The following is a 17,514-nucleotide window of genomic DNA, read 5'->3' on the forward strand; positions in this document are numbered from 1 at the left end:
AAGCTCATGCACCTAGAGCCCGTGCTCCGCAACAAAGAGAAGCCATAGCAATGAGAAGCCCGTGCACCGCAACGAAGAGTAGCCCCCACTTGTCGCAACTAGAGAAAGCCCACGTGCAGCAACGAAGACCCAACAGAGCCAAAAATAAATAAATAAATAGGTAAATTTATTAAAAAAATTTTTTTTAAATTGTGAGTTCATATTCCTTTGTGGGATTTTCTTTGAGGCCTGGATTGAGGATACATTTATCTAAAGAGGCCCTACATTTGTTTTCTCCAGGTTCCTTGGTATATTACCAATCCATGAGCACTTTACACTAAATTCTTCTCTGGAGTTTTTCAGGTCACATTGGTTCTATGAATTTAGGCTGAAAATGCTATCAGAAGCCTACAGTTACAAATTCTCAGAAATTTTGCCCCTTTGCCCCACAGTCAGTCAGACAAGTTTCCTTGTCCTCTTCTTTTATGGAGAAGATTTTCCTCATTACTTCCATGAGGATGTGGCCCTCAAGTTCTAGGTTAGACATGACCACAGATTTCTCCAAGATAGCTAGTGGCTTAGGTGCTGGCTTATTTTCCAAGATTCCTGCTCCGGTTTCCTTTTTGGCCTCTGGAAATTTCCATTACATTCTAACCATCTCAGACATTAATTTAAAAGATGTTATTTATATTTTCCCAGAATTTTTGGTTTTTCCAGATATAAAGTCCAGAAAGAGAAATCATCATGTCATTTTTGCCCCTATATCCTGCTTGTTTAATTTCTCAAGTTTCAATGAAAAATAACCACCTGGCCTTTTTAGAAATTGCTGAGTTGCTTAAAAGTTCCTAGTTATCCTAAACATATCTTTTCTATATTTTTTCACAAACCTGCCCATGTTTCCTCCTTCGGGGGCGATAGGAATGATTGTCATGTTCTTTTGTTTAAGGGAACCAAACTGAAATTATCATACGTAGAAAAATCATGAATTCTTACATTTTGGGACAGAAATATAAAAAGTGCACTTTCTTAAGAATACCATCAGCACAGGATTACCATACTTACTAAACAGTGGAAATTATTTTCCACTCTATTTTTGTTTTTTTCTTTCTAAATTTTAAAGTTTTATGTCTTATTTTATTGAGATATAATTGACATACAGCACTGCAGGAGTTTAAGGTGTACAACATGATTTAAGTTACGTAGATCACGAAATGATCACCACAGAAAGTTTAGTGAACATCCATCATCTCATATAGGCACAACGTTAAAGAAATAGAAAAAAAAATTTTTCCTTGTGATGAGAACTCTTAGGATTTACTCTCTTAACTTCCATTTATAACGTTCAGCAGTATTAATTATCTTTATCATGTCATATATCATATCACTAGTACTTATTTAGCTTATAACTGGAAGTTTGTACCCTTTGACTACCTTCATCTAATTCTACCTTCCCCACCCCCCATTTCCACTCACTTTATAGAGTGAAATTGACACACCAAGTTCAAACTGTTATACTCCTGCTGGTAGTGAGGACTGGGATGAGCTGTCTACTTCAATGGCTGATCCCACTGCACACTTGCTTGGTGAGTGGCTCAGCCAATATATGTAATAAATGAGTTGTAATGAAATAGAGCTGTGTCTAAAACAAACAAATGCTAAAGAACAAGAAAACACACACATAAAACCTGTCCCCACTGATGGAAGACACTAGTGACTATGAACCCTGCCTTATGCAACTAAACTAAGAGATTCAGAAAACAGGTCCTGGAGAAAAAGAGAGCAACAGAACCAGCGAATTCTAAATGTTGTGAATTCGAAATGTTGTATTTTTTACCTGTGGCACGAACTGAATTTAGGATGGTCTCTCGGTATGCCACCTGGAGGGGCCCTAGATAGGTTTCCAGTCCATATTCCCTCTTGATTCGGTCATGAATTATCTCAATATGTAACTCCCCCATGCCACAAAGGATAGTCTGGTTAAAAGAGGAAGAAAACAAAGATCAAGGAAAAAATTAAGTTTATCACAAAATACTAATAAAGGTATATCAATATATTTTTTCATTACTTACAAAATGAATTTCTGTAATTTTTTTTGGCTCCTACATCAAAACACTGCTTTTAACTTTTCTGATTGAAATAAAAATCAATTAAAAGTGAATCACTAGGCCAATCTCTTATTCTTTGATAGTTGAATTATCAGCTGGGTAAGTGGCATCTAACTCGAACTATACTTCCCAACTACAAAGGTAAGTTCTGGCCAGTGAAATATAAGCATAAATGATGTTGGTAACTTCTGGGTTATGTCTTTAAGGGTAAATAAAGCCCTTCTCTTAATGAAGATATAGACAACTGTCTTGAAATGTGAATGAGGGCAACATCTTGTGAATGGGGGGAATAAGCCCTCCCCCAAACACTCCCAACCACATGGCTATTTCCCAACCATCCTGAGCACCTTACAGTTTTGTGGGCAGTTGAAACTTCCAAAGTAGCTTGGAACTTTACGTGACAGAGAAATTGACTTTTATCTTCTTTGAACCAATGTTATTTTGGGTCCTTGTCAGCCAAATTTGCATCAAAACCAATCAAAACATGTTTTTGTTTTTAGAAAGCAACAATGGTTTTTCCTGAAGAAGATCTTTGTGTATGAGAGAATATAGTGCAAGGAATCCACATTTGCCCCATTTTATTCATATACCATCTGTGTAGTGAGGCATTAACTTTACCCTAAAGAGAGACCTGGCCCTTGCCTTCAGCTACTGGGAAGTTATCTCTAGGCCAAGATGCTGCCTGATAGAAGTGTCTTTACTTGTCTGGGGCCTTTGTCCACCAGATAGTCTAACAATGTGATTTATGATGCAGCTTTGGAATAGCTGTACCCATTTACAACCTAGAGAGTAAAGGTAGTAGCCCAAACCTACAGGAGGCACTAGAGATTAAATGTCAACCACATAGACAGCATGTGATTATGCCCTAATAAAAACTCTGGGCACGGAAGGCTTGGGTGAGCTTCCCTGACTGACAATAATCTATGCCAGGAGGATGAAAAAAAGCCTTGCATTTAGAACCCTCCCAGACTTTGCCCTAGGTGTCTCTTCCTTTGGCTGGTTCTGATTTGTTTCCTTTCACTATAATAAAACTGTAATTGTAAGGAACAACAATAAAAAACTATTTGGTATATGACTGCTATACTTTAATATAAAGTTAAAGAAGTAATTATTTGGAAAAAAGCCAGTTGTAGAGTAATACAAATAGAATGACTTCTTATATACCTGTACATATACATTTGGAAACATAAATACTGTGTTCTATAACATTGCACAGCAGAAAAATGGATGTTTGGAAAAGTGTGAAAGGCTATTCACCAAGTTTTCACAGTGATTACCTATGTAGAATAGGATAGAGAGACTGAAAGGGAGACTATAATTCTTTACTTTGTACACTTGAATGTTATTTGCTATTTAAAAAAAAATATGTACTGACATTTTTTAAATAAAAAGTTTCTGTTTTAATTGCTGTTGTAGCCTTCAGAATCAATTAAACTAAATTGCTACCTCATTTAGCTGGCATTTGGGAAAATAAAGTACTCCATATTTTTCAGATTAACTAAATCAGTTTATCCTTTTTAAAGGCAAATTTATAATTTTTTTAAGGAAATTTTTCTAGAATTTTATATAAACTCTACCCTGCCTCCCTAAAAAGAAGATGCAGAATGAATATGTGTTCTTCTACTGTACTATATAACATACAGCACAGTCCTGTACCAACTTTAGGGCTCTATTTCCTCCCACATTGTTAGACTGTAATCTAGCACTTCTCACCCATTTTAGGTGTGTTACCATCTTTAAAAGTATACCTTTGCATCTTCCCTTTAGAAAGCTGCTTCTATAAGTTTTAGCATAAGAGGCTCAAGGTTTTGTCTTGGGGCTGAACCTTATTTCAAAATTTCACAAAAGGCTGTCTTCTGGAAGGTAGAAATGTTGGAAAGTAGTTTATATAAGTAAGGTATAATCATACTGAGGAATTAGAATTTAGCTTGACAGTCAAAATATAATCAGCAATTTATATTATGAGAGAACCAAAAAAGAAGGCTTTTTCTTTCAGGGGTAGAGACCAATGTTTTGGATATATGCACTTAACCACTCTCTCTCACACATACAAATGTTTTTATTGAAAGATTCTGGGGATTAAATAATAATATGCGTACTTGTCCAGAGTCAGGATCTAGCTTCACTTTCAAACTGGGATCTTCACGCTGAAGGCATTTCAATGCATGATCCAAATCTAGAGGATAAACAATAACTGTTATCTTTATGTTTCATTTTTTTAGATAAGGTACTATACATTCTAGTGGGAAAATAGATGAACAAGCAAATTTTGAAAAAGAAAATTTCAAAAAGCCAGAAATGTTCTGTAGAGAATAAAACAAGGTGATGAGATAGTGATGGGAGGTTACTTGAGATTGAGTGACCTGGGAAGACCTGTCCAGGATGATTTAGATAAAGGCACAAACCAAAAAGAATGACATCTCAAGTAAAATCCTGAAGAAAAAGAATTCCAGATAGAGGAAATGGCTGTGCAAGGAATGGCTTCTATTGGAGAAACAAGAAGGCTAGCGTAGCTGGATATTGGTGGACAAAAGGAAGAGTAGCATCAGGTGAGGAGGGAGATGTGTGACAGGGAGCACACCACGTAAGGTATTGAAGGCCATGGTGAAGAGTCTGGATTTGCACTGGGAAGCCACTGAAGGGTTTAAATGGGACAGTAACATCATCTGATTATGTTCTGCAAAGGTTAAGGAACTGACAAAAAAAGCAAAAAAGACTTTAGAAACACATACAATAATAAGAAACCGGCAAAAGGAAGCTAAATTACATCATGAATAAAGAGATACTAATGTGATCACTCTATGATGAATTATCACACCAAAGAGGAAGTAAGAATACAGCTGACCCTTGCACAACATGGGTCTGATGTGGGTCTGCTTACACGCGGATGCAGAATTGGAGGACCCAAGCAGACGGAGGGCTGGCTGTAAGTTATACTGGGCTTTTCAACTGTGTGGGGGGCTGGGGCCCCAACCCCCCTGTTGTTCAAGGGTCAACTGTATGTTATTTGCATTAAATATGCCATCTAAAGTAAAGGGATACTTTAATACAATTAATTAACTGATATGCACATGCTCCCTCTTTAGACCTGCACTGTCCAAATGGTAGCCACAGCCCATCTGTACAAGATATTACTAGTCTGAATTAACGTTAGCTGTAAGTGTAAAATTCATACCAGGTTTCAAAGACTTCACATGGAAAAAAGAAAAAAGAAAGTAAAGTATCTCAATAATTTTTATATTGATTATGTTGAAATGATAATATTTTGATATACTGAGTTAAGTAAAATATATTACTAAATTAATTTTGCCATTTTAACTTTCGTTAAATGTAGCTATAAGGAAATTTTAAGAAGCGGGATGGAAAGACTGGAGCTTGGGTGCCTGATGATGTGTGGAGTCATCCTTGAATCCCTGGGCTACCAATTCAAGGCATATTTTACAAGAGAAAGAAGTGAACTTTTGTCATTAAAGCAACTGCTATTTGGGGGTTTTATGCTCTATGTAACCAAATCTAACAAGAAATGTTACAGCTGGAATCATGAGCTTTATTATATACTCTACTAAGGAGTTTGGGTTTGTGCTATAAGTAATGAGAAGCCACTGAAGTATTCTGAGCCAATATGCTAAAGAACAAACTATTTATCACTCAAAAAGGTCAAATGACATTAAACAAATGACATTAGTATATAAGTATCTTCACTAAGTTCTAAAAGTTAAGCCAGAAAACAAGGAAAAGCTGATTTTTATAAATAGTGATGGGAAACTGAATCGGTTATGAATTGGTTACCATCTAATCTAATATACTGGAAGGGCAGTCCTGAGGTCAATTACTTAGAATCCCATAGATAGCACCACAAGAACAAGAATAAGGAAGAATATGGTAAGAGAAAAATGGCAAAGCTGAAAGAAAAAAAATGAAAAGAGTTTGTAAAAATAAAAATGAATTAAAAAACTAGACCAATCGTAAGAAATACTTACCAATAAATGCTCATAAAATTGAACTCAGTGACATAAGAAACCTTTTGAGGTTAAAATGTAACTACTTTATCTAAATTATCAGAACACTAATTAATTGATGCACCAAGATTATTTGTACCTGGCTGCTTAGCCATGGATGGCGGTTCTATGGTACAGAAGAAAACAGGTTCTGGAATCTCCACCCCAGCCAACAAAAGCCTCTCTGCTTCACTGTTTTGTCTATGCTTCTTTTCTCCCTCCCTTTCCGCTCGACGACATGCAGCTAATGCGCTGGACTTGGATGAGACAATGGTGTCACCAGTGGCAGTCTGCAAGCAAAGAAGATGCCTTGGGACAAAACAGGCTATTGGCAAGCACTCAGCTTCCACCAAGGACCACGAAAACCAAAGAAAAATTTTAAGGTAGCACTTCCTCTTCATCAGAACTTAAAAGAGAGACAAATTCATTAAGCTCATTATAACTCTGCATTGGTAAAGCTAATTTAAGTTGTAGAAGAATTCTGTCCAAAATATTGCTGTCATAAATTCTAACAATAAAACACTCATACACACAAAAAATACATTTAAAACTCATTTGGTAAAACAAATTTATCTTTGAACAAAAGAGACAAAAGAACGAAAGAGACAAAAATCCTTGCCCTTACAGAGCCTTCATTGGCAAAATATCTTCTCTTTTTAACCTGATCAGTTATAAAGTTAGATTTAATTGTCGGCAATAATCAAGATAGGAAAAAAAAACAATGAAAATAACATTATTTTACATAAACTTAAAACATAAGTATATATCCATAGTGTATTTATTTTACTTGGATTTGAACTTTATATGAATACAATCCATACTGTTCATAGTCTTCTGTAATTTACTTTTCTTTCTATTAAATGTTTGAGATTCAACCATGTTGATGAATATACTACAATATTCATTATTCCACTACTGATAGCTTTTGGATTGTCTATGGGTTTTTGCTATTACAAATTACCTACTTTTAGTTAAACATTTAAGCTGTTATTTCCTAGAGAAACGATTTGGTCACTTACGTGTTTAAGCCCAACAGTCAAAGCAATGTTACCAGCAGTCAGTGAAGGGATTTCTACATGATGGTCAGCAAATGGCAAAAGCAGACGACTTATTCTCTCCCTGTAAAACCATGATTTATATTAGTAAAAGTATATTTAAAGAAATGAGTGAAGTTTTAGAAAATAACCTCGGCTTCTACTTACGTGCAGTTTCCATTAATATTATGGATGGCCAACTGGGGTTTTATCATGCCTGAGTAAATGCGCATAAAAACCAGTGGGCCTCGCTGCTTGTCATGGAGAACTTTAAATGCCAGGGCACATAAGTCACCCTTATACCACTGCCTATAAAATTAAGGAGAAGTTCCAGAAAAGCCACTTTAAAATACACTTCCTATATATCTATACAGATCAGATCAGATCAGAATCAGTGCATAAACCTAACCTTGATGTCCTCCAAAGATTCCTCATATCTTCTAGTTTAGCTACCAAGGCCAATTAAATAATGTATTATGTACCCCTCTTCCTCCACCAGACTAAATTATTCATTGGACATCTTACCATTAATTCCTCAAAACTAAAAGCAATGGATTCTCTTCCAAATATTACCTCTATTAGCAAATAATTCTTGCCTAGATTTCCCTCCTCAAAAAATATACCTAGGAACATCACACCACTTCTTAAAACCCCATACAGGGTAAACAAATAGGTACTTTCCAATTACTGCTTTCACTCTCTCCTCCCACTTTTCTTCAGCTGCATAGCCATATAAATCTACACCATAAACTTGAACTTGTTTACACAGCGAACACTTACAGAATGATGTCCTTAAATTGGGGTTCATTACTAGGTTTCAGAAAGTTTGAATCCCTCTCAAATTGCCAAACTTTGCACATAGGTACATTTTTCTGAGGAAATATGGAAATATTTCTCCATATTTTCATTAGTTTCAAAGGAGTCCATGATTCAAAGTAGGTTAGAACACTTCTACTATTGAACTTCTCTAATCTTATTCCTGTTCCCTCCAAATTTTAATTTTATTTAACAAATCCTTATATAGAGGGTTGATCATATACTAGGCACTGTTTTATGTGCTTTATAAATATTAGCTCATTTGATTCTTGTAACAATCCTATGAGATAAGTCCTATTCTCTGCATCTTATAGATGCGAGGTTAAAGCAACTTGGAAGACCTGAGATTTAAATGCAGGCAGTACACAGTCCATGCTCATCATCACATCACCATAATGCCTCTCCAGTTGAGAGAGATGAAAAGTGACTCAGGTCCTAGTTAATAGGATAAAAGTCCACCTCTGTCTGCCATTTGGCACAAAACTCACTCAGATTTTAGAGGACTTATTACGAAGGACAAAGCTGTTAGGGACAAGGAATAAAACAATGGACCTTTCCTTACAGTCAAAAAATATTATGAAAAATCTTGAAATCCAGAATAAATATAAATGTATCTATAGAATATCTATCAAACACCCCCAGTATACTACTTTTTTTTTTTAACTAAGATGGCAGGGTCAACACTTATACTTTTACACAGCAAAAAAGCCATAAATTCTTATTTAGCTCCATCTGTAAACACAGCAGGTTACAAGAGATGATGACAAATATCCCTTTCAAGTAAAAATTACTATGGCTCTATATTATATTATTTAGAATAATATTCTTTACCAATGTTATTCAAAAATTGTGATTCAACTACTCTCTGTGAAACAAGACCTATCTGTCTACCTGTCTTTTCAAGGCTATACGATTTTAATCTATGCACTTGCATACTTACAGAAATTCATAGTTGCGTTCTTCAGGTGAAGGCAAGTACATAGTAATAGCATCTAACAAGGGCTGGACCCCTTTGTTTTTCAGGGCACTTCCACAAAGCACAGGCACTGCTGTCTGAGCCAGTGTTACTCTGTGTACTGCAGTTTGTAGCTGTAAAGCAGAGGTATAAATGTTCTATGTGTAGTATTCTGCTCTTGACCAAAATATCCCAGAATTAGATGCCTTCCCTAACCAATCATGTAAAATATCACTCCTCAGCACACTTCCATCATTCTTTATGGCCTTATTCTGCTTTATTTTTCATTGTAAATAACATTAATCACTACCTGGTATATTAGATATATATTTATTAGTTTATTATCTGTCTCCCCATTCACTAGAATGTAAAATCTATATAAGCATTATAGTAAGTCCCGTAAAGATACTGTAAATCACGAGAAACTGGAAAAGTGCTTAAAATAAAGTAGATGCATACAAATATTTCTTGAATAAGTGAATTAACATACTTGTGATTTAACCTTGATAGTCTACTAGAGGAACTGGTTAGAAATTAGAAATATAAATGAGTTACAACTTCTTCAAATAAATTAAATCCACATTAAATAAAATACAAAGGAAAATGAGGTATCAAAGTAGAAACAATTTTTAAAAAAACCTCAAAAACCAAGAAAAGCTTAGGTGTGCTTGCAAGCTACTGATAAGAGAAACGGTGGGTCAATTTAATTTTAGATTGTAAGCTCTTTGAAAACAGAAATCATGTTATGTGACTATAGGGCACAATAAACATTGCATTTAAGCATTTGAATACTAAACAAGAAAAAAATTCAAACTTATAGCACTTCATTCAAAAGAAAAGAAATAATTTTTTCCACCTCTAACTTCAAATGGCTCAAAATTAATCTACAGATCTTGTGTTTTTCTTTACTTCTTTTCATGAAAAATAACCAAGTGAATTTGCTGGGCTCATCTTGGAGCCCACTTAAAACATTACCACTTAAAAACACTTTTCAAGGGAGGAAGGTTCCTGGCAGAAAAAATTAAAAATGCCTTGAATAAATCTGTCATAATTCAAATACTACCAGTATTTTACTGGCTTATTCTCTGGTTTAATATATTTTAAAAGAAAACCAAAAAAAGGGAAGACCTGGAATAAGTTTCCACTAACAATTAAAACAGATTCAGAAAAAATGTTCTGAGAAAAATTACCATTATAGTAGTCCAAAAGACCAGTAGATCAAAAAAAAAAAATCCTATCTGTGATTTCCCTAATACTACTTAGTGAAATGACCACAATGAAGGGAAAAGGCTGCAGTAAATGAACAATGTCTTCTAATTTTTAACATTGTTCTCCTAATTTTTAAGTCCGCATTTTCTAATGATACGCAAAGTTGAAAAAAAAACCCACCTACAACATAGTAATCAAACCACATCCAATTAGTAAAACTCGGTCAAAGTAAATGAATAATAAAATGTACCTTTTCAGCCGGTAGCAAATCAAAATTCTCACTAAATTCTCCTAAAACCAAGTCAGCAAATTCATCATCCAAATCTGCAACCTATAAAGAAAGGCTTTATTAGTTCTGTAACTTGCATTCACCATCACAACTATTAACTTAAGTCTATGCACCATAAATATTCATTACTCAAATATTTCAAGACAGCTACATGATCTAACTTATCCAGGCCAAGGAACTCTTCACGTCTTCTAAAGAGATAAAGAGTTTTTCTTTCAAAGGAAAGGAGACTGAAAATTGAAGATACGCTCTCATGAGTTTCCTAAACTCATGGGAAGCCAGAGCCAGACAGAGCACCTCAATAAAGTGTGCTACCTACTCAGAGTGCTCAAAAGAAAGAAAAAATCCACAGCTGATAGCCAATGATAATATATACAATGAATTGCTGTTTTTAAATAGATTTTGGGGGGGGGTCTTAGTTCATAAAAAAAAGTTTCATTTGGTAATCCTCTAATATTTTGAATGTTCACCAGATCTCCAAGACATTCAAAGTAAAAGGACTGAACTTGTTTTATAGTCCTTCACTGAGGGAATAAATTTAAGTTGAAGGTGTAGCGGTATCATTTCAATAATAAAAATGTAATTATCTAATTCATGTTCATTTCATAATCATCTGCTTATATGACAGGAGAATTCAACTGACAATAAAATTAACAAAAGAGTTTCAAAAGTTTGTAATAGTAAAAGGGAGCAAAACATTCAAACTTGGTGAGAAAAACACATTTTTAACAGCTAACTGCAGCAGAAACGTACCCAACCATCTTTCCAAAAAGCAGCAAATATGATGGTTAAGCATAGCTTCTGGAATCAAACTGTCTGGAAATGGCTCCACTACTTACAAACTTGTTCAAAAAAACTTTGGTCAAGTTACATCACCTCTCTTTGTCTTGGTCACTCATGGAGACAATACTAGTACTTATCCTATGGGGATACTGTGAAGTTTAAATAACCAATTCAAATTATGCTTCCAGAACATATAGTAAGTATATAATAAGCACTGTTTTCATTACTGTTCACCTTTAGAACACAGGAAGTTGATTCTAGTCCACACTAATTTTATTCTCTAACTCAAAAAAAATTTTTTAACTTTGATAAAATATAACAAACATAAAATTACCACCTTAACCATTTCTGAGTGAATAGTTAGGAAGTGGTAAGTATATTCCACACTGCTGTAAAACTAATCTTTAGAACTTTTTCATGTCACAAAACTAAAACTCTATACCCATGAAACAACTCTTCCTCATTCTCCCCTCCCCACAGCTCCTGGTAACTACCACTCTACTTCCTGCCTCTATAAAGTTGAGGACTCTAGATACTTCATATAAGTGAAATCCTACAGTATTCATCTTTTTGTGATTGGCTTATTTCAATTAGCATAATGTCATCAAAGTTCATCTATGTTGTAGCATATGTCAGAATTTCCTCCCTTATTAAAGGCTGAATAATATTCCACTGTATGTACATAGCACATTTTGTTTATCCACTCATCTGCTGATGAATACTTGGGTTGCTTTCACTTTTTGGCTATTGTGAATAATGCTGCTATGAAGAAGGATGAACAAATAGCTCTTCAAGACCCTACTTTCAATTCTTTTGGATATATACCCAGAAGTAGAATTGCTAAATCATATGGTAATTCTATTTTTAATTTTCTGAGGAACCACAATACTGTTTTCCACAGTAGTTGTACCATTTTCATTCCTACCAATAGTGCACAAGGGTTACAATTTCTCCCCATCCTTGCCAACACTTATTTTCTGTTTTTTTGATAGTAGCTATCCTAGCAGGTGTGATGTGGTGTTATTCTCTAATTCTATACATATGTATTTATTCCTTGTAATGAGTACTTTATTACTGTCTAATGATAGTCTCAAATTTTCTTTTTTTAAAATATTTATTTATTTATTTAATTTTGGCTGCTCTGGGTCTTAGTTGCGGCACGTGGGACTTTCGTCGCCGCACGCAGGATCTTCGTTGCAGTGCGTGGGCTCTTTTAGTTGTGGCATGCAGGCTCTTAGGTGCAGCATGCGGGATCTAGTTCCCTGACCAGGGATCGAACCAAGGCCCCCTGCATTGGGAGCACAGAATCTGAACCTGCTGGATCACCAGGGAAGTCCCACAAATTTTATTTTCATTATTTACTACCATGTCCTAGAACAATATGATGTATCTATGTAAGTGTATGTTGGCTCCTCAAGTAGATTACAAAATCCTTCTTAGGTTTATTCTGATAGCTCTTTTGTATAAGACAAAACACCTCAAAGGGGAACCAGTTATGTACCCAATTACTGATTAATATACATCAATTCCCCTTGTATTCTTTTTATGCACCCCCCCCACCCCAATTAGGGAGTACAGCAAAACAGTAAGAGCTCTAGCTCTAAACTGAGATGGACCTGGGTTCAGATTCCAGCTCTGCTGCTTATTAGCTGTATGACAACTTATTTAAGCATCTTAAGCTTCTATTTCCTCACCTATAAAACGGGAATACCATAGGTTGTTGTGAGGATTAAGTAATATATGTAGAGTACTTAAGCTATATCATAGTAGGTCCTCAATAACTATTATCCAATAATAAAAATAAGAATCATTATTATGTTAATGATAAAATTGATGATTACTATACATTATAATGAAAATAATAACTTCAAAAATAACTTTATACAAAAGATGAATGAAAAAAATTAATGATGAAAGGCTCTATTTTAACCAGTTTAATTTACAAGTGAAAAAAATCAGAGGGTTCAGACTCATGCTTTTCTCTACCATAAGAATTTATTTAAGGTATGTTTTACTTATTGCTCTAATATAATCTGTATTATTATAAATATTATAAATATTAACAATCTTACTATTTTCTATTAAAATCTTGAAGGTGGATGAGGTCTAGAGTTATATATTAACTATAAAATTGTTTGCAAATTTTCTAAATAATTTGACATCTGCTAATGTAAAAGATGGACATACTCTCTGACCTAGCAATTCCACTCCTAGATTTAACAAATTCTTGCAATGTGTGCAAAGGGATACATTCCAAGATGTTCACAGCAACACTGTAACAGCAAAAAAGAGGAAACAACCTCAAGTCCATCCACAGGAGAACAGACAATAAATTGTGGGATAATCATATACTGGAACACTATAGAGGATTGAAAATGAATGAAGTATAACCACACACATGAATGAGTCTCCAACATAATGTTGAACAATGTAATAAAATACTAACAGTATCATTTCATTTAAGTAAAATTCAAAAACATGGAAAACTAGGTATATATCTGTAGTATATATATCTGTAAACTATAAAGTAAAGCAAATGAAAGATAAACACTGCAATCAAGATAGTGGTGATGGGGGAGTAGATGATTAGTGGAAGGGAGCGAGAAGAGCAGGGTGTAGCACAGGGAGATTCAAGAATATTGCTAATATTCTATTTCTTAAGCTGGGTGGTGATTACACTGGTGTTCACTGTATTATATTATACATATTCCATATGTAATTTTAGATGAAATTTCACAATAAATATTTTTTAAAGTTTCTAAATATTTACGCAATTTTAAGCTCAAAGTATTTATTTTACTTGTTCAATTAAGGCATTCCTTGCTTCCGTTATCTCCTTCAGCAATTCAGGATCACTCATTTCCAAGAGGGGTTTTCTCTCAAAGTCTTTTCCATCATCTGAATTGGGATTCCAAAGAAGTTTTTCTTTACTTACTACATCCACCACTCCTTTGAAAGTTTTGCCTTCACCAATTGGTAACTGTAAGTCAGAGTGAGATTAACATTTTATTAAATGATCATTAGAACTCAATTAGAACTGCACTGGTGATAGAACTTATCTTTCCCCACTACCCCCCAAATGTCTCTTATCATTATTGCCATAATCTATACCTATTTTGATTTATATCCTAACTTCTTCCAAAAGGATTTGCGATAGCTTCAAAAATGTATATAATATGCCACAGTAAAATACACTGATGAGGAAACTGAGAAGGATCTGTTCATATTAATCAACCAACCTGTAAAAGCAAAGGCTTTGCCTTCAACTTCTCTCTGATGCTTTCAACTGCATAGTTAAAACTGTAGAAAGTAAAATAATTTAAAATGTTAAGATCCTTAAAACAGGATTTAAGAATGTTCTCTAAAATTATAACCCTAAATGGTTCCTAACGTTCACCATTTAACAGTTTTCCACGGGACAATATCTTGTCTAATCTTTTAATGTTAATTTCAGATAATAGCGATTGAGTATCTACCATAATTCTGCCACACAGGTATTTAGAGTATTATTATTATTGTGAGCTTCATTTAACTAAAGTTTGAGGTTAAGTGACTTGATCAAGGTCACACATAATAAACTGGAGTTAAGATTCAAATGCAAGATTTGTGATTACAAGTCAAAGATTCTTTCTTCTAACAACTATATTTGTTATCACACGACTACCCACTTTCTTCCAAGAGCCAGCCTGACTAATTTTTCTAAACTTTCATCTTAGGCATTCTTCATATTATATGCTATGCTGTTCATTTCTGTGCTAACACTAGGGTTGGCTACCTATGGAACGCATGACACATCTTTGGCACGTGGGCTGATTCATACACTCATGCAGATCATTCTGGTCCCAATGTGTTTAAGAAGCAGCCCACTATCCAGTCATCTCCCTCCCCATCATCACAGGTGCTGTCAGTCAGTACAGGCAGTATTTCCATCAACCTCAAGGAACTCCAAACAGAAAAGGGTCAGAACCTGAGCTTAGCACATTTTGAAGGTTGCTGTGCTTTTTACTAATCAAGACAAAAGTCCTCTAAACCAGCAGCCTTAGAATTACTGTAGAGAGTTACAGAAATACAAAGCATACTGTGTGATATCAGGAGAGACACGGTTTATGTTTTCTTATTGACACTCTCATACCACAGATCAGGATCTCTCCCTTTCACATTTCCCCAGCATCCTTTGAATTCTTAATTCTTGCCCCTTCACATTTTCTCCAAATCCTTCATATATTCTTGATTGTCTGAATTCTGTTCTCAGAACAACGTATCCATTTTGGATTACCACTCTGTAAGTCTGCAGTATTACCACTGCATCTCAGCATTAACTCTTTTGCCCTATATGCAGGTCTCAAAACATCTACATTCTCCTCTCCTAGTTTCCTTTCATTGAGAGCATTTTACCCATTAGCTAAAGAAAATCAGGGACAAGGAAGAACATCATTCTCTGAAGCAGCTACAAGAAACAATTCTCTTCCCTCCACCATAAGCATTGACAGGGAGCACTGTAACATTCAGCAATACAAGGACTCGATCATACAGCTGTAAATAGAAGCAATGGAACCAGCAAGACATCACTCTGTCAGGAGCCTAGAAAACAGGATAAAGCCTCTCTACATTAGAATCAGAACGATTCATCATCTATCAGCTCTCTATTAATCCCACATTGTTCCTTTACCTATGAATCAGCTGCTCTGAAATTTTTTTTAAATGGGATTGAATTGGGATTCCACGGAATATTTATACTTTATAGGGAACAGCTGTTTATAAATTTAAGTTATAGTGCATTAAAAGCTAAAATCATATTCTTACTTTGATAAGCCAAAGAAACACATGTTAAATACCTTGCTCCAATTTTGTCCATCTTGTTTAAAAAACAGATTCGAGGTATCTTGTGTTTATCAGCTTGCCTCCATACTGTAAGAGTTTGTGCCTAAAGCAAAGATAAGGAAAAAAACCCATATTTGACAAAAATAACTATGTTACTACACATGGAATAAGCAGACCTAAGACTCTATTATAACATAGAATTGGGCCCTATTCTAGCATAGAATTAGCACCATTGCACACATACCTCTAGACCCACTCTTATGCTATCAGGTTAAAACAGTTAAGAAAATGATCAAGCATGACTGAAGATTATGTTTCAAACTGAGAATACTTCGGGTGAACTAGGTTGCAACACAAAGGGAATTAACAACTGGGAAGTACTGGGAGTCACAGAAAGAGGAATTAACCAAGAATTACAAGACCTACTTTTTGTTTGGCTTCACCTTACTTAGTAACATCACATAATACTGAACTCATCAGTTTTCTGATCTGTGAAATATGGACTTTTGCCTTAATTAATTCAGACAGTTGTGATGTAAAAAGAATAGGAATGTATTATAAAACGTTACTATGATAAAAATCGTGTATTTTTACTGTGAATGTTTGAATGTTCATATAAACTGAAGAGGATTTAAGGGGGGAAAAGGAAGCCAATACCTGTATTTCTAAGTTACAATTCTCATATGCTTTTCTATTTGGCTTTTTTTGTTGTTGTTATTATTAAACAAGTAATTTTTAATATTTGGCTTCTTTTAATTCCACTTTCTGTACATGTTAAATATAAATAGTTTGCCTAGTAGAGTCTAATAGCCCTGAAGCAGAGCATTAAAAGCCTAATGTGCTGACACTGTTAAAACAGAAGCCAGTTTGTCATTTGTTTTATTAGGTAAAATTTATATACAATAAAATACAGTTGACCCTTGAACAATATACGGATTAGGGGCACCAACCTCTGCAAAGTCAAAAACCACGTATAACTTCACAGTTGGCCCTCCCTATGTGCAGTTCTGCAGCTGCGGATTCAACCAACCATGGATTATATAGTTCTGAAGCCCATATTTAGTGGAAAAAATCCACATATAAGTGAACCCATGAAGTTTAAACCCATGTTGTTTGAGGGTCAATACAGATTTTCAGTTTATAGTTCAATGAATTTTAATAAATGCATATACTTGTATAACTATTACCCCAATAAAGAGAAAGAACATACAGAACATTAGAGATTTTTATGTCCCTCCCCCCATAGCAACCAGTTCTGATTTGTCACCATAGATTCAATCTGCCTATTATTGAACCTCATATAAATAGCATGGCTTCTTTCACCCAACATGATGTTTTTGACATTCATTCATGTTGTTGGGCATACTGGTTCATTTTTACTGCTAAATTCCTTTGTATAAATGTACCAGTTTTTCTATCCACATGTGGATGTGCACTTGTGTTGTTTCTAATTTGGGACTATTATGAATTTAGCTGCTATAAACATTCTGAACAAATCTTTGGTGAACAAATGTTTTCATTCCCT

General features: G+C 34.7%; 1 protein-coding gene across 7 annotated transcripts in view; it reads right to left on the bottom strand.

The window, feature by feature from the left end:
- Positions 1 to 17,514, bottom strand: part of GFM2 (GTP dependent ribosome recycling factor mitochondrial 2) — a 47,607-nt gene that overhangs the window by 12,328 nt on the left and 17,765 nt on the right. For 5 of the 7 annotated variants that reach the window (XM_007175921.2, XM_007175919.2, XM_007175920.2 and 2 more), the window contains 10 exons: positions 16,004 to 16,092; positions 14,408 to 14,468; positions 13,969 to 14,148; positions 10,347 to 10,427; positions 8,873 to 9,021; positions 7,285 to 7,425; positions 7,102 to 7,201; positions 6,183 to 6,372; positions 4,184 to 4,260; positions 1,814 to 1,952 (listed from right to left, as the gene is read on the bottom strand). In XM_007175921.2, coding sequence (XP_007175983.2) covers positions 1,814 to 1,952; positions 4,184 to 4,260; positions 6,183 to 6,372; positions 7,102 to 7,201; positions 7,285 to 7,425; positions 8,873 to 9,021; positions 10,347 to 10,427; positions 13,969 to 14,148; positions 14,408 to 14,468; positions 16,004 to 16,092 — 1,207 coding nt within the window. The remainder of the gene's footprint in view (positions 1 to 1,813; positions 1,953 to 4,183; positions 4,261 to 6,182; positions 6,373 to 7,101; positions 7,202 to 7,284; positions 7,426 to 8,872; positions 9,022 to 10,346; positions 10,428 to 13,968; positions 14,149 to 14,407; positions 14,469 to 16,003; positions 16,093 to 17,514) is intronic. The other 2 variants (XM_007175922.2, XM_007175923.2) reach the window with 1 other exon arrangement.

Source organism: Balaenoptera acutorostrata, chromosome 2, assembly GCF_949987535.1.
Source record: "Balaenoptera acutorostrata chromosome 2, mBalAcu1.1, whole genome shotgun sequence".
NCBI classification, from domain to species: domain Eukaryota; kingdom Metazoa; phylum Chordata; class Mammalia; order Artiodactyla; family Balaenopteridae; genus Balaenoptera; species Balaenoptera acutorostrata.